This window comes from Electrophorus electricus, chromosome 3 (genome assembly GCF_013358815.1).
Source record: "Electrophorus electricus isolate fEleEle1 chromosome 3, fEleEle1.pri, whole genome shotgun sequence".
Lineage (NCBI taxonomy): Eukaryota > Metazoa > Chordata > Actinopteri > Gymnotiformes > Gymnotidae > Electrophorus > Electrophorus electricus.
In genome coordinates this window covers 22,187,506-22,210,761 of record NC_049537.1, presented here as the reverse complement: position 1 = coordinate 22,210,761, position 23,256 = coordinate 22,187,506, and the positions used below count along the sequence as shown (strand labels likewise).

The 23,256-nt window shown below is 40.2% G+C and overlaps 3 protein-coding genes across 8 annotated transcripts; 2 read left to right on the top strand and 1 right to left on the bottom strand.

The window, feature by feature from the left end:
- Nucleotides 1–3: 3 nt before the first annotated feature.
- mideasa (mitotic deacetylase associated SANT domain protein a) lies at nt 4–10,092 on the top strand. Of its 5 annotated transcripts, none has more exons than XM_026999577.2 (13): nt 4–474; nt 1,351–2,996; nt 4,380–4,610; nt 4,770–5,103; nt 5,257–5,323; nt 5,537–5,679; nt 5,819–5,922; nt 6,128–6,203; nt 7,090–7,178; nt 7,394–7,516; nt 7,606–7,722; nt 7,935–8,134; nt 8,870–10,092. In XM_026999577.2, the coding sequence occupies exons 2-13, from the start codon at nt 1,584–1,586 to the stop codon at nt 9,090–9,092; spliced, it is 3,120 nt and encodes a 1,039-aa protein (XP_026855378.2). In that variant the 5' UTR covers nt 4–474; nt 1,351–1,583; the 3' UTR covers nt 9,093–10,092. The 5 variants fall into 5 exon arrangements, with proteins under 5 accessions (XP_026855378.2, XP_026855352.2, XP_026855369.2 ...); XM_026999551.2 differs by having other exon boundaries at nt 4–480; XM_026999568.2 differs by having other exon boundaries at nt 4–480; nt 1,336–2,996.
- Nucleotides 9,608–17,478, bottom strand: zgc:153896 (uncharacterized protein LOC569930 homolog). Of its 2 annotated transcripts, XM_026999606.2 has the most exons (6): nt 17,389–17,478; nt 13,861–13,988; nt 12,220–12,365; nt 11,439–12,065; nt 11,035–11,266; nt 9,608–10,515 (listed from the first exon to the last, which is right to left on the bottom strand). In XM_026999606.2, the coding sequence occupies exons 2-6, from the start codon at nt 13,901–13,903 to the stop codon at nt 10,442–10,444; spliced, it is 1,122 nt and encodes a 373-aa protein (XP_026855407.2). In that variant the 5' UTR covers nt 13,904–13,988; nt 17,389–17,478; the 3' UTR covers nt 9,608–10,441. The 2 variants fall into 2 exon arrangements, with proteins under 2 accessions (XP_026855407.2, XP_026855397.2); XM_026999596.2 differs by lacking the exon at nt 17,389–17,478 and having other exon boundaries at nt 13,861–14,107.
- A 105-nt stretch (nt 17,479–17,583) lies between these two features.
- Nucleotides 17,584–23,181, top strand: laptm4a (lysosomal protein transmembrane 4 alpha). The gene is made up of 7 exons (XM_026999614.2): nt 17,584–17,811; nt 18,945–19,065; nt 19,297–19,373; nt 20,916–21,038; nt 21,147–21,242; nt 21,356–21,454; nt 22,127–23,181. The coding sequence occupies exons 1-7, from the start codon at nt 17,686–17,688 to the stop codon at nt 22,199–22,201; spliced, it is 717 nt and encodes a 238-aa protein (XP_026855415.1). The 5' UTR covers nt 17,584–17,685; the 3' UTR covers nt 22,202–23,181.
- Nucleotides 23,182–23,256: the final 75 nt, after the last annotated feature.

Genomic DNA, 23,256 nt, shown 5'->3' with positions numbered 1-23,256 from the left:
GGGGCTTATACGCGCTTTTTTGTTGATAAATAACGTGAGAATAGGTCGATCGTTCTGCGTAAGCGCTCGGAAACCTGTGAAATCCGACGCTTAAATTTCACGGAAGGCGTGCAAATGTTAGTCTGAGTTTACATGAAAAGTATTTTTAGGTTTCAGTCGTCAGTTTTTTAAGTGCGTGGAGCGACGACGCCAATTCCGCAAGAGTTCATGCAAAATGTCCCTCGATGCAGTGGAATGCGTTAATGCCTGTAACTTTATTTTACGCTTGCGTGTTTCGGAACTTAACCTATCGACGTCGTGAAGCTTACGACTTCCTAGAAGACGCTCGATTCTGCCTTGACTGTGGCCGTCTGCGAACAGTGTACATGCACGCAATCGACTTTGCCCAGGGTTGCGACCGTTTCTGCGGAACTCGCCCGTCATCCGAACTTGAAAGCATAAGGAAGAGGCCAAGACGCTACTGCCATAAAAAGAGTAAGAGTAAGTACGTTTTATTCGAGCAGTCGCGTAAACTGGGAGACAGTTTGGCTTTATTCCGTGCGTGTGTTTGCATTGCCAATAGTGAGTCAGTGTAACTTGCTATAGAACGCATTCCTTTCAAGTGCGAGTACGCATATAGGCCCAAGCAATAGAGACCACAGCTGCGTTTCCATAGTGAATTGTATGATCTGTGCTTAACTCTGCGAAGATTCTGTTGTGACACTGTTTCCATCGTGATCTCTAAAGAGCCCGAAAAGGGAGGGGTCAGTAATGGTAAGGAAAAGTTCTTGCTACTTCTCTCTCCCACATTCATTCTCCCCCTTCCCTCCCCACTTCCTGTAATTCTTGTTGTCTTGTACTGCACCGTTCACGCCCCTACAGTTTGCTGTGTGCTGCGCCGTGCTTGAGTGCAAATAAAGTTTCCTCCTAGACAGTGAGCCTCCCAAAGGAATGACGAATCAGCTCATTCTCAGAACTCTAAAATGTGCTTATTATTACATTTTTAGAACAGTTCTTTTGAAATAGTAATGGTTCAGACTTGCACATGGCTGAGTTACCATGATTTTTACCAGAATATTTAGTCCTTGGGGAAATGTTTGTATTTATCAAACACTTGATTTCAGATTTACTGCTCCTGTGAGGTTCTCCTTCAGAAAGAGGCCGTGTTATATCCTTTGCTTCAGTTAGACTTTTCTGCTTCTAGCCTAGAGAAATGGTTTTAGCTCAACGTTGACAATTTGTAGATGGCACAATGCACTAAGGAAGCACTCATAAAAAAAAAATCCAATATATACACCGTAAGCAATACTTGAAAGCAGCTGTCCAAACTCAGTATTTTCTCTATGCTTATTGTAGGTCACTCTTTTTCAGGATTTTTGCCTGAGGAATGACAGAGTGTTTAGTTGTTTATAGAACAACTTGTTCAGGGGAGAGGAGCACAGGGGGAAGTGCAATTTGTGTTCTCTTCCCTCTTCCATATGATGTCTGCTCACTGAGACACATCTTTCTGACCGAGGCGGTCAGGCTTACAGAGCAATTTCTTCTTGGATGGTCTGTTCTGGCAGTCAATTCTGAACTCCCTTCATAGTTGTTACAGTTTTACCATGAGCCTCTCTCCTCATCAGAGAGGAAACATTAGTAATCTTGTCAAGCAGAACGTTGAAGCCATTGAGGAACCAGCCCAGCATTCAGGGGAAATCTGCTACAATGTTGGTGCTCCATCCTTGGAACAAACCCACAGCAGTGCTGGTGGAAGGGTGGACCCAAACCTTGATCTCCAGAGCTCAACTGTGTTTAAGCCTGAGAAAGGATATCAAGTATGGGGTCATTTTCAACAGTCTGCTCCAGTGAAGTGGGTGCACCAAGATCCGGCTCATACCTCCAGTTGGTTTCAGGGTATTCCAAACCCAGCCAAACTGCCACAGAACTTTGGCCCTTCACTGAGTGGAATTGATGACTCACGGGGTCATCAAGCTTTGCAAAAGACCAATCATGACATGGATGCCTTGCAGCAAGACAAAATGTCTGCGGGCTCCTCTGTACCCTACTCGGAGTCCTCACAGGCTCTGCCATCAGGAATGGAGTGGGAGCATCACACTATGGCAGCCATGCACCAGGCCCAGTTCCAGGCACTCCAGCAGGGCCTGAAGTCAAGTGAACCTCAGTACCAGCCCCACTCCCTGCGTCATGCCATGGCCGACTCCACCTTGCAGCCTTTCCCATTGGCATTCGGGCCCACCAAGCAGACCCAGGCCTCAGGCTTCTTTCAGGGCTTCCACAGTAGCAGCGCATCTCAGAATCTGGGCTACAGTGAGCAACCCAAAACCCAGCAGCAGCTCATGCAGTTGCAGCAGCACCAGCAGTTGCAGCAGCACCAGCTGCAGCAAATGCACCAGCTGCAGCAAATGCACCAGCTGCAGCAGCAGCAACAGCAGCAGCAGCAACAGCAGCAGCAGCAACAGCAGCAGCAGCAGCAGCAGCGACTGCACCACATGCAACAGCAGTACCACAGTCAGCAGAAACATCTGCAGCAGATGCACCAGCAGCAGAACCTCCAGCAGCAGCTTCAAAGCCTGCAGCAGCCAGAACTGTTCACCGCACAAGCGCATCAGCAAGACCAGCGGCTTCCAAGACCACAGCAACCAGACGACAAACAGTTGAAATCTAATTCTGGTAAGCTGTCTGACCAGAGCCAGCCCATGGCCATACAGCCCCAAGTGCATGATCAAAGTCCCCAGTCACCAAAGAACCAGGATCCTGCTCCCGGTAAAGCTCAGGAAACCCAAGGCAAACCAGGGGCCCTCCCTCGCCGCTCCCGACGCCTCTCGAAAGATGGAGTCTCTCCTCAGAGCAGCCAGCCACCTAAAGAGCCTGCTCATAATGGAGGCATGGGTGTCGTTCATGAACCCTCAGGAAGTGTCATCCAAAGCACACAAAGGAGGAGGAGGGCTTCCAAAGAAATCAACCTTGAGACTCTTGCTCAGAAGGCTTCAGAGATGGAGTTTTTGCCTGCAAAGGTAAGAATGTTTGACTAAAATCCATTGTTAATTGTAGCAGTCTTCCTGGCATATTTTTATATATAAAGACTAAAGGGTGGTCAGCTTGTGCAGTAGTGTGAATTTCATTGGCGTATCTGAATGGCTAACCTTGCTTTGGTGGCTCAAATCATCAGTGTGTGTCATATGGGATGGAAGGCTTTGGAGATTGGATTTGATTTAAAATATGGCATCTCCTAGCCCTTTCTTGAAATATTTTCCTTCTCATTAAGTTGAGGAACTGCCTCACAATATCAAACCACTCTTCATGCTAGGACAAAGTAAAGCTGTCTTTTGTGGTTCCCTTAAACTGATCATGTAAACAGGTTAATGAATATGTCGCCTAAGATTGGGGACTCTTGGCAGCATGTTGAAATATTTAAAAGTTTTGGTCATGCTTCATACTGATCCTCGTGTGCAGTGCAATTTGTGGAATCGCTAATGGTGTCTAATGGCAGCTTTCCCCTGTTCCATGAGGAAAGGCGGTCTGAGTGGTGGGTCCTGCTCTGCAAGCTAACGGAGAGTAGCTTCATGTCTGCACACCTACACATTCCACACATGCTTAAGACACGTTCGGGAGTGTTAGGGAGGGGCTCGCCTGTTAGCAAATATCATGTGCAAGCTGTTTTCACAAGCACTCCTTTTTAATTTTTGTCTCGTCAGAATCCACAGTTCTGGCTTATACCCATCTGTTCTAAAATTATTGCCAAAAAAGTGTAGTACAGTTATATAAAGGCAAAATGTTGAACTCTGTGTGATTACAATTGGCTCAGCACAAACTTAATACCTCCAAAAAATTGGTACTGCAGTAACATATGGGAAATGGAGGCATGCATGTTAGTCTTTTTGTCCTATCGAATCAAATGGGCAGAGAAACATAATGAGGCGGGGCTTACTGTCTGTTTCCTGACATGCAGCCAATCCTGCTTCATCCAGTTACATGTTGAAACTGTCCCAAGTTCAGATAACCATCGCAGAACATTTCATCAGGTTTTACTGATGCTGTGCTTGTTGTGGTTAAAAGCATGTTAATTAGATTTCTCATTGCATTGTAGATTAATTTGATCACACACTTGAATGTCTTACTGTGAAACAAACTATAACTAAATAATTTAAAGGGTTTACTGATGCAACAAATTCTCAGTATTTTTCATTTAATCTGGCAGGTCAAATTAAGGTGAGGTTTCTATCTTAGATGTTGTGTAATTGGATAAGCAGGCTTCTAAATAATTTCTTTTAGACCGAATGAAAGATGTTTAACCAAAAAAGATGCATTTGTTTTCTTTTGTTGTTTCTCCATCTTTTATCCCCATAATTCTGTTTATCCTATTTTCCTTCCTTCCTTCTTCGTCCTGCCCACTGCAGCGTGAAGAAGGCACCTCAGGCAGGCAGGCCGGTATGGCCCCACTGGTGATTCCTGTCTCTGTGCCTGTTCGGAGGGGCCATGCCCAGATGGAGCAAGGGCCCCAATGGGGGCCTGAGCAGAGGCCTCCTCCAGACGCTGCCCAGCAAGAGGCCCAGCCTGAGCGCAAGCCTTCCGTCATCGTCGCACGCCGCCGATCATTAAGGAACTCCGTATCGGACACCTTTAACCAGGTATGTCAGGCAAGTGGGCTTCAGGGCAGCTGTGTTACTATGTTGTTTCGCAGAGCATATTTTGACTTGTATATCAAATAATTCAGGTTGGAAAGTAACACAGGAGACACACGGACAGTACCAAAATGCCTGCGTATCTCTTTCTACATCCACCTGCAGAATGAAGAGAAAGAAGATGGGAGCTCCTCAGACAAGATTAAACGTCGGCCCCGGCCTGAGCCCCTGGTCATCCCTCCACCCAAGTCCTGCACCTTCATCGTCCCATCTGTCTACTCTAGCATCACGCCTTACCAGAGCCACCTGCGTTCCCCTGTGCGCCTGCCAGACCACCCGCTGACCCTGCCCCCCTACACACCTCCACCCATCCTCTCGCCTGTGCGGGAGGGCTCAGGCCTTTACTTCTCCGCCTTTCTGTCCTCCATTGCGGCAGGCAGCCAGTGCCTGCCTCCCTCATCGACGCCCAAGACCGCTTCCAGGAGCCTCCTGCAGTCTAGTAAGCAATACATTCACTTAGCATTTATTTGATAGCAATCACATATATTTGGAATTCATATGCAGCATATATTTGAATGAGTTATCCTTGCAACACTGAATTACACAACATGTTGGCTGTGTCTTTCAGCTATTGTTGTTGACAATTTTATAGGTAGCTCTGACATGACTCCTCCGGTACTTCCTGTGATGGGAGAGGCCACTCCAGTCAGTCTTGAGCCGTGAGTACATTTAGTGCATGCTTATAAAAATAATGATTAAATGTCTAATATTAAAAGAATCTTATATTCTCAATTAATTTCAGCAATAGTCACTACTAAGGAAAAAAAAACATCTTAAACGTCTGTCCTTACATTTTCAAGCTTTGTGTCACTGGATGTGTTCTTAGCATTTCATTCTCTCTCTCTCACTCACACACACACACACACACACAGACGCATAAACATCGGTTCACAGTACCAGGCAGCGATACCTGATCTCCAGGACCCATGCTTGGTCCAGCAGGATGACCACAAAGCTACACTGGTTTGGCTTCCTTTGCCAGAGCATAAACCTACTTCCTCCTTGGAGGAGAAAGGTAACTCCCCATGGGTGAGGAGAGCAGCTCCCAGAGCTATTAAAGCTTATTTTCCTCGAGACTCCATCTCCCACTTTCTGACTGATGCGTTTTTTTTCCTCCCTTCACTCCCCTGCTGACTTTATTTGTTGTGCTCTAGTTGACAATCTGATGAACCTTGCCTGCTCCAGTGTGCTGTGTGGTGGAGGAACTAATGTGGAGCTCATGTACCACTGTCTGCACCAGAACGATGGTGATGTCATGGTAAGCTGAGAGGACTAGCTATATTTTATTCTGTTCTATGATCTATGATGACTACCTATGAAGTTCTGTGTGAGCTTCTGTACTATAGCGGTGACTCGACTGTATTATTTTAGAATCAGACAAAGTTTTTTTAAAAAAAGCAAAAAACTGGCACATCATATTCAGTGATTATCTGTATGGGAGTTAAACATGTGTACTCCTCTAGAAAACCCTGGAACAGCTGATGATGAAGGACCCTGTCTTCTCCAGGAGTCACCATCTCGCTCACTACCATTATGCAGGCAGGAGAGCTGATGTTGTTTTGGTGGGGAAGAGCAGGGGTGGTATCCAGGGTATCGGCATGGTAACATTTATTCTCCTCTTCCTGAATTCACTCCATTCAGGCCTGTGTCAGTCCCTCAAGTATGGAATCTGTCACATCTACAACACTGATGGGGAAAAAAAATTATGATTAGGAGTAAGAGCAGATCGTGTAAATACATGCGATGAGGGAATAGAATGTCAGTGTCAATCACTGAACTGTTAATATATACATAATCACTCACTGTGTGATTAACTGTTTTTAATGAAAGGCTCAACCTCATTTATCCCATCAGACATACCAAGCCTCATGATTAAGTAAAAAAGCTGAAATATTGTCATTACGAAGATGTGTTGTGTTGTGTTGTGTTGTGTTATGAAGATTGTTGAAAAAGTTTCAGACTATTAGACCACGGCACCTGCTCAGGCTACAGGAGGGAAGGTCGAGTGGTAGTTCTGCTATATGGTTTGTGCAGTCTAGAACCAAGGCACTGCACCATTTCTGTCACACTACAGAATGTAATGAGCACAACCATACATGACATTTAATGTTGCGTTAGAAACATAATGCCATGATGTTAATATCAAAAATGCTGTTAAAAGCATGTTTTCAGAGACTTGGTTAATCTCTGCTTAAATAACAAATTTTATTGGGGATTATTTGATGCTGAGGCAGGATGGTATATAGCTAACAAAGAAACAGTTTTAAGAATATGGATATATATGGTTTTATAAATGGCGTTTTGGCCAGGATCAGTGTATGCATAGGAACATGTTCTCTAAAAAAAACATTTAAGTGTAGAAATCAAACCAAGAACACCTTACAAATGGCAAAGGAAAAGAACATTTTGTGTTCTGTTCCTTCAGGGTCAGACTATTGGACAGCAGAAGAAAAGTGCTACTTCAACAAAGGGATCTCTGCTTACCGGAAGGATTTCTTCCTGGTTCAGAAACTGGTATAAGAATTACTTTTTTTAGGATGCACTGTCCCTTCACTGACTTTCTTTTTAAGGACTAGCCTGTCTAGGAGGAGTTCCTTTTCCTGTTTACGTTCCTATCCTGGCTCTTCTGCTGAAGTATGTATTACAAGTTGTTCAGTTCCATGCATTCATTTGTTGCTGTTTGTTGTTGTTTTGTTTTGTTTTGTTTTGTTTTTTTAACACATGGGTAGGTACGGAGTAAAACAGTGGCGCAGTGTGTTGAGTTCTACTACACCTATAAGAAACAGGTGAAGGTCGGTCGGAATGGGTCCCTCATATTTGGTCACAAAGAACTAGAAGAGAGGAGCGCTGAGGTATGCCATTTATCCTCATCCATAGATCTGATGGTTCGCTGGTTTACGTTTGTTGTCGAGTAACGGTTCTCTCTTTCATCCATATGAAGATCACACTGAAACAAGAGGAGGCTGGAGAAGCAGAGGAGGGCAAACGGAAGAGAGAACTGGACACCAGTGCCATTCACCTCAAATCTGTGACCCAAACACTCCAGGCCAGTGAGAATGTAAGTATATGAACTGACTGGCTGCTGCTTGCTCCTTTGTGATTGCTGGTTTCTAAAAATATGACTTTCAGAGAAATACTATATTATTTTAATACTTTTGTAGAGACGTCTTCAGTTACTGGCTGAGGACAAGCCATTTGTCATCCAATAAACTACAGAGTTAATTTTCATTGAATTCTGAAAGGTTTTAAATTGTCACTCCTCTTGTACAGGAGGGGAAAGTGCTGGTGCTAAACAACCCGAAGATTGGCTCTGTGAACGAAGCCACTGTGTTGAGACAGGAAGCCCAGACTCCACCTTCCTCGGCTGTAAAACCCCACCCTGAAAGTGTAGGGAAGAGAACTAAGCCTGCAGCTGCTTCCAGGAGTCATGGAGAACCAGAGGGTATATTTCCCTGCAAGAAGTGTAGCAGGTAAGGGTGCGCGTGTGTGCCTGTATGTTTGTGTGCGTGGTCACCTGTGTGCCTGTGTCTGTGTATATCTCGATGAACTAAAACTGATTTTATGTTTGGTGAGTGACTCGGTTTAGTCTCTGTTTGCATAGTAAAGGGTCTGTACAGCCTAGCCAAAACCTCTGCGGAGGCCATCAACACCTCATTCAGTAAGAAACAGGACCTGATCCTTTGTGGAGAAATGGAATCATCCTGGTCAAAAATGACTGGTGTGGATACTTCTTACATTTTCCATTGCGACACATCTTATATGAGAATGCTATGCTTTTAAGAACCCTTCTAGAGAAGATCATATACACTGGTCATATATGAATTTGGTTTGCAGGTGAACAGCAGCACCTAGTGCTAGTTTAACAATGGCTGTATTGGTTTCACTTGATTCACTTGTATTAGTTGATCCACCAGACCTTGACAAGATCTTTGTTGCCATGTTTCGTACTGCTTACGATTCAGATCTCTGACAGATCATTTCTTTTCTGAGACATGATTCTCTCCTTATACCATGCCTGTCTCATTGATGTGCCCTGTAGAGCACTTGAAAAACTAGATAGTAGTTTTCTCATAGTGTATGGAAAAACATGAACTTGTGTGGACAAAGACAGGCCTCTGAATGGATTGCAAAGCTCCTGTTTAAAAGATGAGTAATCCAGCGTGTAGAGGAACGTGGCTTCAGGACTTTTGGCCTGTAATCCGCAGAGTGTTTTACAAAGTGAAGAGCCGCAGCGCCCACATGAAGAGTCACGCGGAGCAGGAGAAGAAGGCAGCAGCGCAGCGGCAGAGAGAGGAAGAAGAGCAAGCAGCTGCGAAGGCCAGGCAGGACGCAGCAGAGGTGGAGAGGGTGGGAGGGCGAGAGGATGGCAGCGGAGCAGAGGAGAGCTCAGCTGAGGTTGAGGACGAGCGGGATGAAGACTGGTGCTGAGAGAAGACCGAGGCGCTCATTGCACTGGTCCCACCTGGCCCAGGTGTCTGATTTGGCCAGATTTTTGCTGGCTTTTTCTCAATCCTGTAGAGGACTGGTTTATTCAGAGAACTGTTGACCAAAGGTGACGTGAATGCAATGTGGGTTTTTGTTGGTTTGTTTTGTTTGTTTTTGTTTTTTTTAATATAATCACAAGTGTCATTCGTGCTGTATCAACAAATTTGACACGAATGGTATAACATGAATAAAGTCATAGAAGCATAACCTCAACTGAAGCACATGTATAATGTCTGCTAAGGCATTAGACTTCCCAAATGAATGTAAATTACATAGACTTTATGGCCTATCCAAGGTGCCCATGTTTGTAATTCACTTTTACCAATGTTTTTACTGCGACTTTTGTAATAACTTGGGTATTATTATATATGAATGTCACATTTTATATAACTTTACATATATGTATCTCACCTGAGGAAAATGTCGGCCACGTTTGTGTAGTAATTTGGGCTTTTTTTTTAATGCGAATGTTTTGCAATGATCCGAATGTGGAAGGACTGCTAAAGCTTAAAGAAAAGTAAGAAATTATGGACATAGTAATTGTATTTTTTACATTTATATTATCACTTCAAGGATACACTATTTTAACCTTTATTCCACATGCCTATGGGTAAATTCAAGATGGATATATTTTGTGTACGGAATGTAAAAATGGTGTAAAAGTATGATGACTTCTCAGTGTGGTTGTTACTTTTTTTTTAATACAGAGTTTTTAATAGCTAAAATACTTTTTTTTGCAAAAGTGGGCTGAGGGGGCAAGATCAAACATTTCTGTAACCAAATTTGCTGAATGATTTATGCATTCATAACTTTGACAACCAGCTGGAGCATTTGTGTCTTTCTCGTATAGCCAACATGTCTTCGTGTTCTGTTTTTATACACTTATGAGAGAAACTACAGCTGCAGGATAATAATAAAATTGCTTACAAGTGTAAGCTTGAAACATGCTTCAGGTTTGATTAAATAGGAACCAGAATTTAAACACCAGATTTTAATTCCTTTTAGCTGACATTAAAAACAGCAATCGATATAAAAATAACTTGCATATAAGGACAACTGGTTGTTAGAATTGTTACTTTGCATGTGTACCATTTTATTGGCTTACAAAAGTGTTGTTTTAGTAGCATTTGCATTAGATTAACAGAATTTACTTAAAATGGATTTGTGAGAAACAAAAATGTATTAACTGTACATTTAACAGTATTCTTTTTACTTGATGAATATTTACTGTTGTGTTTTAACTGCCACAAACACTGGTATGATGAATCTGATGCACTCCTTGGCTATGCGAGTCAAATGACTGCTAAGATGAGTATTGTGGTGGCGAAGAGACTGATGGACATCTGCATTCTTCCAGCATTTCCGCCTGTGGTAAAGAAGTAATGGTAGTGAATTTAATTCTCATTCCAATTCAGGTTCACAGAAAAATAGTGAGAAGGTGCTAAAAAACCTAAAAGGCAAAACTTTAGTTTATATTTGAACATTGTAACAGAAATGTATAAGTGCCTTTCAAGTTGCAAAGTTGCTGACATAATGTTGATTAAAAAGAATTCACAGACAGGCCATGTAACGCAGGCAGGACCACATAGTTACTATATGCCACTGTAAGATTATTTATTGTGAGACATGTATTTCATATTTATCTCTGTTGACATGCGCTTAGAGAAGGGAAGACACAAATGTGCAACTGACAGCTACCCAGATTGGGACTGACTGGTTTATACTTACACACCATGTAGGATAGGTATTTTTGTTAGAGCAGGAGTCCCTTGAACGTAACTTGGGGGGGGAAACCTTGCTGCAATTATAGTGTGATAGCTACTGGCTCATCCCAGTGTCTTACAGTCAACAAACAACAGCTGCACAGTAGTGTCCGTGGGCTTACCAGCACCAATGTCGTTGACCAGCATGACTTCAGTGTCGCTGAGGCTGCCATTGTTTGGGGCTGGTTTTACACCCAACAACTTGCACATTAGTGGGTAGATGCTGACACTGTCAAATGGCTCAGCTAAGACGTTTTTCTTGAAGTCTGGTCCAAATGCTCTAAATATAACTTTCATGTCCATTTCCTGGTTACTGAAGCTATGGTCTCCTTTGTTAACATAGAAGATGTACCTCTGCAAAAAAAATCAAACAAACAAAAAACAACCTATTATATACAGATTAAACTACAGAAAAAAACATGTTTGCCACTGATGGATCTTTAATGCACTGACATTTCTGTACTAAGGGAAAAGCTTTCATTTGAAAAGATATTTACAAAAGACGTGTTTTAAGTACATATCTTACCGAGTTCAAATTGAAACCTAGGTCTCCAATAAGAACAAGATCTTGGATTCTACTGTTCTTTGCGATGTGAAAGTGTTCAGGAATATCTTCTTTCTTGTAGACAGTTAAGTTTGGATGAGCATGCTTAAGAGCATCAAAAACCTCCTGCTCTTTACCTTTTCTGGGCCTTAACATCCCAAATCCCCCATAGTCCAGTAGTTCAAAGTGGCTCAAATTCTTAAAATTTATGTAATTGGAGAGTTTGATTTCCTCAACCTCAGGACTCTTCTTAATGGTGGTCATGCCATGATCTGAGGTGATGATGACGTTAAGGTGGTCAGTTAAATTGTTTTTTTGTATAGACTCTGTGAGGTACCCTATGGTGCGGTCAATCTGCTCAATAATCTTCTTTCTCTGAGGGGTCTCTGGTCCTACACGGTGGCCCACGTTGTCTGGTTCCCCATAGTAAAGAGTGACAAAGTCAAAGTCGTCTTTGGTGTACCATCCCATAACAGTATCAATTTTCTCACGCCATTCTGTTTCGTTATCGTCAGCGTGACCAAATGTCTCTACCAGGGATCGGTTCACAGACTGCCCTGCGTAACTCACTCCGCCACCAGGATAGAAATAAGAGGCAGTCTTTAGGCCCTGTAAAGCAAGCAGTAAGAGGAATACTTGAATCAACTCAGTACTATCAGGAAGTCCAAAATCCCTGCTGATATATATTAATACAATTCATTGACTGTGTCACACTTTAATGTTAATAATTGATCAGCAAATTTGGCCTTTGGTTATTGCTCACCTGATTCTGAGCTGTTATCCATAAGGGCAAAGCTCCATTATCCCACCACTCGGATCGTTTCAATGTTGCTTTATGAGATAATTTCAATAGAGTTGTGGAATTGAACATCATGTTATGGACTACGCCATGATCCTCTATCCACCTTCCTGTATCAAAAAGGATACAAAATATTTTCTTGTAATAACAGTAGATTGCAGGTGGGATGTTTAAAAGGGTGATCACGCAGAGGTAGACTAGTTTAATCCAGTCAAACAAAAACCAAAAGCACAGTAGTCTAAAAATATAAACCAAAGAATGCTGTTCAAAATAATAAGAAACCACACACTCACAATTGCAAACACATTGTCTCAGCAGTGCTTAATAGAAGTAGATTGACTGCACAAAGTGAAGTCCATAATATAAGACTAGGGCAGTGGTAGCTCAGTGGTTAAGGTACTTTACTTGTAATTGGAAGGTTGCTGGTTCAGGCCCCCCACTGCCAAGTTGCCACTGTTGGGCCCCTGAACAGTCATACTCAGTCATAATTGTAAGTTGCTGATAAAAGCATCAGATAAATGCTGTAAATGTAACTCCAATGAGTCCATAATATGTAGGGAATAAAGCACTGCAAGTCAAGGGTCTAGCTCAAGTCCAGTGGTATCCCAGTAAGGGAGTGACAGATAAGATGGTGCAGATAATTGTTTTCTTGCTATATATGTGTATTTAAGCAGAGTGTTAAAGAGACTATGAACTCAGTTTAAAGTGTTGACAAGATTATGAGCTCCATTTAAAAATAAATCTTATCAGAGATCTTTAAGGTATCCGACCCATATGCCTGTTCATATTTTTTACCAAGATTGCAACTCTGAAAATGTAATTAGTGCACACATAATAATATGAAATTTGTTTTAAATATCTGCTGGTATAAAAAAGTTATTGTTTCCTTTGATTATTGTTCTGTGACAGAATGTCACCTTCATCAGCAGTAACTGCATTTAAATGAAACCTAGAGTTACTAACCACATCCTCACTTAGTTGGGAGGATCACTATTAATTAATTATAAAAGCAACATTTAAGAATAACATGGAAATGTCAAAAAAGGAATTACTGTCAGCAGCCAAACTGCTCGTGTACATTTGTATATGAAAAGATTTATCTACAGCTTGGTCAAAAATTTAAAATTAGAAATTTAATAACGGTTGGAACCTCCACATTTGCTCTACAGTAAAACACCTACTTGCTATGTTGCATTTAAGTCACTTGTAGAGCACTTAGTTATGATGAGATTGACGCATCAAAGCCTTAATTGTGTAATCTTCTATTACTACCATGTGTTTCAAATTTTACATGATAATCCCAGGGATTGCAGCAGAGAACATCTCATCCTCCAAAAACAAACAAGAATGGTACTGTACATTTTTTTAGAGACAGATGTACAGTACTTTACCCAGTTATCAAGTCAAGAGTTTAGTAACATGGGTAAGAAACTTGCCTTAGTACCCATAATCAGAATTTATAACACTAGCTAATGTAGATACTTTAATATTCATCTTTGTTTATGAATAGTATTTTCTTAAATCTATAAACTGTTTCTATATACCAGTCATTTTGATCGTTATAATTCTAAGTACATTGAATGTACAAGTAAATATTTTTATTACCAGTAATAGTAGTAAAATGAGATGGAGATGTCATAGTGATCATTGGTGGCGTGATATATTTTGCCTTCACACCCTCTTGTACCAGCTTGTCCAGATTTGGTGTATCAACATCTTGATCGTAGTTCCATCTGAAACCGTCAAAAGATATTAGTAGCAGCTTGTTAAATTTCCTCCCACCTATGTTGGACAAAGGCTTGCTGTCCACAAAGAGGGAAAAACCAAAGGCCAGCAGGATCTCCAGTTTCATATTGAGAGACTGTCAAAATCAGGAAATGGATGTCTGCCCTTTATAATCATTACCTGGAGCCAGATAACATTTTGCTGAACACTGTATTTTTGCTATTGCTGAACACTGTTTAGCATAGCTGGCAAGAGAGAAAAATCTTTGAGCTTTGTGAATTTTCTACAGCTGATTAGAGTTTTTAGTGTAATACTGAACAGTGTAGTGCTGGGGACGACCAAAACTGCTAATTATATTCAGAAATGATGCTACCTAGTTGATTGCCACCAAATGCCAGTCTTTCTAGATTCCTCTTCCATAATACGGTGTAGTTCTTATTTTATAGCCGAGCCATGAAAGGCATGAAAAGGGCCAGTAAACAGCCTGACTGGGATGAATGATCATATCTGTAAAACTGGATATAAAACTTGACGCAAGTCATAGTAATGTAACGAGAAAAGCAACTGAAAGAGGTCGGCCAGAAATGAAATGCTTTGTGTTTGGCATTCCAACTTAGGTATTGTTTATGTAAAGTTCACAGCTTAAAAGATAATGCTGCATTTTACAGTCTGCTTAAGTGTAGTACACGTAAAGGCAGTAACACTTTCCCTAGTGTTGTTGTAGTTTGTTTTCTCTCCAGTGGCAGCAAGACATGGCTAAAAAAAATAGGTTGTAACTGAGCACTGGAATTAATATATATGAATATATATGAATCAATGTGCGATATGGCCCGGTGGATATCTTAAACTCAAAAATCGTTTGTGTTATGGATGAGGTTGCTACAGTTAAAGTTAAAATCGTTTAATGGCATCAGAAAGCACCATAGAGAAATGCTACTGTATTTCATATCTAAAAGAGAATGCAAGAAGGCTAAATACATGTGGTGTAAAACACAACTGATTCACAAGGAAATCTTCAAAGATATGATGCATGATTACAATATAATAATATTCCAAGTAAAACAATCCTTTATCCAGCATTATGAAAAATAACATTAACAATAGCAAAATACTCTTAACTATGGTTGGCAAATTGTCAAATTCACCTATACAAATGCCACCCAATTAGCATCAACTGCATTTTTTTTTTAGCACTAACATCTACATCAGACAATGCATTAGTATTTCTACATCTACCAATGAGCCTGTCCTCTTCATCACCACAAAGTTATCATGACCCAATATCCCAGTTTAAAAAGACTAACAATTTAATTTTAATCAGTACAATAAGTTGTCTTAAATCATCCATTTGCAGCCCTGAGAGGTTTACTGAACAACTTCTTATTGAATTCTTCTTCAGCTTTAAGTCTAGAACTTGATGTTCTAACGGAAGAATTTTTTTATTTAATTTTTATGACTTCCAAAGGTTGGCTGTAGGTGACTTATTGCCAGTTGATTGTCCAGTCGATGGAAAAACTGCGATTAATATTTTCTTGAACCATACTTGGTATAAAGAACTATTTTAAGATTAATACATATTTCAAGCTTTATTTTAACCCTGTTCAAAAAATAAGTAATTACAGGGCCGGTACCAACTACTTTTTGGCATTTTGGGCAGGCCAATGGTAGTTGTGGTAGTGCAGTGTTGATGATGCAATATTTTAAACTGCGTTTCTAGAGTTTTGTTGCAGATTGATATTCTCCATATTTCTTATATCTGCCACCTCTTTCGGGTTCATCAAAGTTTCTGTCCCAACCTGACACCAGTGCCTGTGAGTTGCTTGGTAAATTATTAGTAATTTATAGTGTTTTCACACTATAGCTTTTTTTTTCCCACCAAGTTCGGTACGTTTGGTGAAGTGTGAAAGCAGTTTTCGAGCACGGGAGTGGTCTAGGGTACCGATCTCCGATCCTTCTGAAATCGGTGGTTTGGGGTTCTCTTCTAGCGCGCTCTAGTGCAGTCCACAGCAAGTGTGGAAGCTGCGTGATTAGTTCATTTTGTGTAACGTGACTGATTCGACTTGTGTTCCCTTTTCAAGTTTCGTGTATTTTCTGAGTAAATAAACGCTTACTATCCAGATACACTTTTTAAAAAATTTCCCAGCTACCTACAATTGTTGCACGGCACTGTAGGTATTTTACCGGAAAAAGCGCTCTATACACGTACAACGCAATAAAAATGTTCTCAAACGGGAATGGCTCCTTGTTAGCAGATACTCCTGCACGGTGAAATTCCATGCAGCCCATAAGCGCTGTTCCTCGCCGCCTTGAGTATTTGTATACACGGAAAATAATAATAAAAAAAGATGAAGCTTCTAACCATGTTGCGAACCTGCGCACAGAAAAGTGACGTATGGAATTGTGCAATCGATTCACGATTCGGATAAAGTTACAGTGTGTGAAAGCAAACCAGCAGTAATGAGACCCTCACTCAAACGAGCCCAGAATCGGCCATGGGTGTGGACTCATTTCGGAGAAGTGTGAAAACGCCCTTAGAGATTAATATGGAATATGGTGAGGAGATCACATTTTGGGGACTTGCAGCTTGTTTGCAGTGAGTTTTATAGTCTTATGTATAAAGTCTCTAACCTGGAGGTATCCATAAAAATGTTCAGATGGCAAACTGAATTTTTCTTGTAACTGTTGAAATGACATTAAAATATGACTATGATAAACAACAGATGAGGACCATATACTTATCTTGTTCCACTGACAGAAAATATTGTTTTGTAAACCAGGGGGAAATATCCTATTCATAATTAAAGGAATTAAAGCTGGTGACAATTGTCCCTTCCAAACAAATGTGTTTCCCTCTGTTTGTTTCCCACCAGACATGTAAAGTACTGTGAATTAGAAATTAATTTTGGATTTATGGTGGTATAAGAGTTTTGCCTGCAATAAGCATTTAACACTTTTTAATTTTCAGCACTACAATGCACATTTATTTTGTTTTTAAATTATTTTAAAATTCATTTTAGCTAATAGTTTACTTAGATCTCTTTGAGATTTGTTCGGTTTTGTTTAATTGATGTGTTAGTTTTATCTTTTATCTTAGATTTATTTATCTATGTAGCAATGTGAAGCACTCTTATGTGAAGCACTTTGAATTGCTGCTGTGTTTGATAAGTATATGCTATATTTGCCCCTGTGACAAATTTGAAGTCAGTGTTTGTTTTTAGTTTGTTTGTTTTTGACAATTTTTCTGTAAATGAATTCTTTTTATGTAAATGAATTTTGCTTTAACTAAAAGCAAGAATCTCAACACTTACGAACACGATTATTCACGACCTAAGACACATTTTTCTATGAGTCATATTGGAAAATGCTGTTGTTGTGCAATAGCCTAATAATTTGCATAGCCATACTCACATTTTTATCTAGCCAATAGGTTCCCTGTCTCCTCCAAAAATCCGTGAAGCTCTTCTTATCGCTTATTGCTGGTTATTTATAACTGTAGGCCTTAAACTACCCACTAAATGCATGTCTTTTGTTTTGGCGGTTTTCGGAAAGGTGCGAACGCTTCTCCCAGCTCCAGGCGGACGTAGAAGCACAATACGTTTTATTCTGAATACGCCCCATCAAGGCGGTTGGAGGCATTGGTGCGCGGAGGTTTACAGCTGAGGTTCGGAAAACGGAACCCCTTCGCTAAACATCCGGAGATTTTCGATGTTCTTTCACACTCTGGGAGACGACATGCATTTTAAACCGAGTCGCGAGAGACTATACACAACAAGATGTTGTGGATGTTGCCATGTCAGGACGGGAACAATCATTCTTGGTACTTGGTACATGGTAGGTTGTACTTTTGTCTATGCAGCTAGCTAGTTCGGTTATTTAAAATGGTTGCGTTGATTCGCTAGCGTTAGCTAAATTAGCTAACTAGCTTCGGGCGCTAGACAGCCATTAAATCAGCCAGCTGTAGAATATATGCTGACCAAAGTGGTCCCACAATTATTATTATACGTAGTTATCTAGCTAATTATTCATATGTTGTGGTTTGTTTCCCGCTGTGAAAACGCAACTGACACCTTATTGACAAGAATGCATTTCAAAACAGCCGCTATGAGTTCGAAGCCTTATAACGATTAGCTAGAGTAAGATTTGCTATATTTACTCTGTAAGCCATCAAACCATTTCTAGCTGCCTGCTGACGTCTAGGCGGAACTAAATAGCTAGCGATAGAATGCTGGTTAATAGTGAACTAAACATGAAGTCTCGAATAAAGTCCCAGCAGATGAATGACAGTCAAAGTTACTGTAGGTTAGCTCGCTAACGCTAATCTACTTACACGTTTTTGGTATTGGTCACACAGCTAGCTAGCTATCTTAACTAGTTACAGTAGCTAACTAGCGTTAGCTAGGCTAGGTTAAAAACTTTAGTTAAAGCTAGTTTTTTCACTCTAACTGGCTTGCAAGTTCTGTATTTGTACCTAGCTAGCTAGCGTTAGATAAATACGTGGCTGTTCGTCTTAGTGTTAGCTAAGGCCTAAACTTGTTAGCTAGCTAGCTAGCATCCAACTACGAGAACCAGCAGTTCCGAAACTAACTTGCTGGGTGGGCAACTAAACGTTTGTGATGTTTTTAGCTCTTAATTAGTGAAATAATGTTTCGGTACCCACTTTTGCAACGTTTGATTACAATATGTCAAATAGCTGGCTGGCTAGCTATGTCAAGGACTGCAAAAATCAGAGTGACATTCCTTCAAATTTATCTCGGAGAGGATTTCCTTAAACTAAGTGGTTGGCTGGCTAGCTGCTACACATATAATTCTGGCTAAAAGGCAACTTAATAATAATAATAATAATCCTTCCCCAGTATGTTAAGTCCGGCTGGATAGGACCAAGGCATGTTCTCTCCTACAACTCCATGTCACTCCTTACTACTCGCTATATCTCTAGCAATTTTATTTGCTCATTTTCTCTTCAGGTTGTGAACCTCTTAATGGGAATATTGCTAACTGTGGCAGTCACCCATCCTGAGAATGTCCCCACTGTTGATCTACAGTATGAGGTTATTGAGCACTACTTCGCGTCGGACCGAATGTCAGGTAGTGATGATGATAATACGCAACATCTGCTGTGTGCTCTTATACTCTTCATGCCAGCATTTATTGAGAACAGACCTGAAAGGTGTAGGTCTTGAGACTTATTTTCTTTTTACTTTGTTCTAAAGTAGGCCACATTAATAGCTGTATTTTTGCTTAATGCCATTCTCATCCTACCTGGACTAGACTAGGTAGAATGGTAAATTTTTTTATGTTCTGTGTCATTCTCTGTAGAAAATGCTTGTGTGGGATTTGCCATCTCCCTACTGATGCTTACCATCAGTGCCATGATGGTGTATGGGGCCATTACTGTAAGTGTCTATGAGCAAAACACATGTTTTGTATTACGCACTTGTTCTGTTTTTTTTTTAAACAAAATGTGTAACTAAGCATTCTCCTTTTATCTTTCACAATCTTTCTGACGTCGGATGAGTTCAGCATATGTGACGTATGTTACATGTATTTAGTTTTGTTCTTCAGTAATAAAAAACAGACCAGAGTTCGTAAAAGTGCCATTGTTTAAACATCTGTATTAAATTGAGTAGTTATTGGTGTTTCTATGTGGCAGTTCACCGCTGTGTTGATGTAGATAGTTGACTTTTCCTTCATCCAATATTCTGAATTATTTCTAATACAAAATATATATAATTTAACATACAAAATCAAAATACTTCACTGGTGTCTGACTTTTGGCTCTCATGATCACAGTTGTTTATTATTAGACAGTTTGGCACAGCAGCGCCTGCAGTGTTGAAGGAGAACTGTAATTAGAAAAGTATAGCAAATGAAAAAAGAGAAATGGACTATATTGATACTTGTAGGTTATATGTATCATCTCTTGTAGTGAATGAATGTCAGGAGGTTGATGTAAATTAATAAATACTGTATACACAATCACTGACTTTTTTTTTTTTTTGGTGAAACCTAATAAGAATGTGGCTACGTTAGTAAACCAGCTCAATTCAACACCCTGACTAGTGCTGTGGTGCCCCATTAAGAGACATTGCAGCAATACTATTACATGCTGATGCTAGAAAGTATATTATCAGTAATTTAAATAAGCTTATGTATGGTGCTGGATGTCATTTATTGTTTATTTTTTACTAAACATTTATAAGGGCTATTTGCATTAGAACATTTTGTTTAATTATTGTTGTCTGGCATCAGATACTAAACAGAAAATAAGGTGCTTTATTCGCCCTGGCAGCACCATCCGTCACAAAATGCCACTGAGTGATCATTCGTTAGTCTTAAATGTGGATGCTTTTAGTTTGATATGAAGGCCATATGCTGTTACAGTTGTGAGTACACTAGTGAGGCATTTTAAGCTATGCTTCACTTTTGCATGACAGCTTTATTCAAAGCAGGTTTGATTTATTTTTTTTTAAACATAAACAATAGAACAAACACTGGTATGGAGATCAATAAGTGTTATGCAAGATTCTCATAGCCAAACCTGTTCTCCAGTGAATATATATCCTTCAGTTGTGTGGCAGAAATGGAACATACAACGTTTGTTTTACTTTTTATATATTACACTTAGAGTAGATCTATTGTAAAGCACCCTGCCATGGTATTTTACCTCTCCATACTAGTTTCGCTTTGACTATAGTTGTAGTCTTTTAAATACTGGGAAACATGGATGTTTCACTGTTTATTTTTTAGCTTTTATTTATGTTTTAATCTCTTGAGGATGCTAAATGGATTGTTGGAAATTATGGAGTCACAGAATTGTAATATTTAAGCTTATTTCTTGCAAATTAGTTGAGGCATTTATCACCAAAACATGTACACACAGTACAGGCAGAAACATAGCCTTACAATTGAGCTATGTTTGTTGTTCTCCACTCCAGCACCGTGATGGCTGGCTTATCCCGTTCTTCTGCTACCAGCTGTTTGACTTTGCCCTCAGCTGCTTGGTGGCGATCAGCTCACTCACATACCTTCCCAGGATCAAGGACTATTTGGATCAGCTGGTGAGCTGACAATTTTTAGCTGTCTCTCTTCAGAAACACCAATCAGGTTTTTAACATACAGGCTAGTATAGAATTGTGCGTTTTTCATATGGTCTCTCTTACTTTCAGCCGGATTTCCCATACAAAGACAGTCTTCTTTCTCTGGACTCCAGCTGCCTCCTGCTCTTTGTGCTTATCTTCTTTGCTGTCCTCATTATCCTGAAGGTATCCCAACCTCTCCTGCAGGCCAGCATGCATGGTGGCTGTTTTATATTTGATTGTCATGTGGTATAAATGCAATTAATTGTTATATGGTGCTATTTCCTTCTTTTTTGTAGGCTTACTTGATCAACTGTGTGTGGAACTGCTACAAGTACATCAACAATAGAAACATGCCAGAGATTGCTGTTTATCCTGCTTTTGAGACCCCACCTCAGGTATATTCAGTCAGCAATTACGAAATCATTCTCAGAAGGCCAGTACAGGAAGAGTTGCTTGGCAGTTGGTTCAAGATGTTCTGAACCTTGTAATATATGGTTACTGTAAATATCAAAGTGGTCACAACTTTAGACCAAGTCTGGGTTCAAATGCAACAGTGAGCAGCACTGCTCCCCTTTGGAAATATGTTTGATGGCCACAGATGTCATATGTGTATAAATAAATGCACATTGCTAGCTTCACCAAGCAAAGTCGGTATGGGATTGTTGTTATAAGGTGTGAAAGGAGGTTTGGGTTGGAGGGTCATAAACTAATACATTTTTATTTAGAGAGGTACATGTGGAAATCTCTTAAGATCTGATTTAATAGCAAGGTACTACAGCACTGAGTTATGAACACTACTAAGCTTTATTTAGAAAGGTTTTAAATGGCAAGTGGAGGAAAGGTGGCGTTTAAATTGTGATCAGAAAACATCTGCGCTGCTCATGCCTAACCAGTAAAGGGCATTCACTGTATAACTATAAATTGTTTGGTTTTTACCTGTTCCTAAAACAAGATGGGTTTTATTTTACTTGGGTTATTTGTTCTGAAATCTTTATTCACTGTTTGTGTTGTACTTTCAAGTGTTTATTCTAATAGACTTAATAATTTTAATAACTTTTCTCATGCAGTATGTACTCCCCACCTATGAAATGGCCATGACGATGCCAGCAAAGGAACCCCCACCTCCCTACATGCCAGCCTGAGGCCTTTCCTTCTCTTCTGATTAAAGTTACTGCAGATTCTCTTCTTGGCCTTCTGATCCCATCCTTCGCTCTGTTGAATGGAGGGGTGCTAAGATCCCCCCACCACCAGTAAAACTCTGCACACTGCGTAGACTCAACCATAATTGTCATTAGCATGACTTAATGCCTCTCATAGCGTGTTGTGACGAATCATCACCTACAGATCTATTTTTGTAAAGTAACAGAAGTCAGACAAAATTAAGACATTGCGGTCGGTTAAGTGGGGAAATGCTTGTTGCAGATAGAAGGCCTTTGGTACGTGGTGGTTATGCCTCATTGCAAACAGAGTTGCATAGCAAATTGTGCTTTTGATAGCATTGTATAGTTTATTCATGGTGAATCATTCTAATGAGGAGTTTCTACTAAGATAGGCAGATAATCTGCCAGCAACTAATGCACATTACTTTTCATGCCTGTCCTCTTTTATCTTTTTCCATGCTTTTTGTAGTGTCTGAGTTGGAGAAGTGCGAGTAATTGCTTTATCATTTCTATCCACTAACACTTAGAAGCATTACTTTATCTTTCAGCTAATGTAAATATAATCTGTTTTAGTTTTAACAATGGTCTTGACAATCCAATATGGGATTTTAAAAAAACACTTTTCCATCTGTGCATTTTGTGCTAAAGTAAGATTTTATCAAGGCATAGATGAAAGAGGTTGTAGCACTTTATCTTGTTTTATATATTTAGTATTATCAGTTCATTCACACATTCATCAGCCCCTGTGTGCCACCATTTTAGCAGTGTTTATTGTGCTTTATTGTGGTAGATGGTGGTCATGCTTTCATCATTGCTGACAAGAGAGGAGGTTCTTCTCTCACAGGAGATGATGCTTTGGAATAAACTGCTTTTATTGCCAACATCTATGGATGCATGCTACTCTCTTTCTTGTACATGTTCTGGTGAGCCAGTTTCTTCAGTAATAAACATTTTGAAACATTTTTGTTCTTTTTCATTCTCCTACATAAACATTTTTAGGAGTATTGGCTTTTTAACATGAATGACTTTGTCCCCCA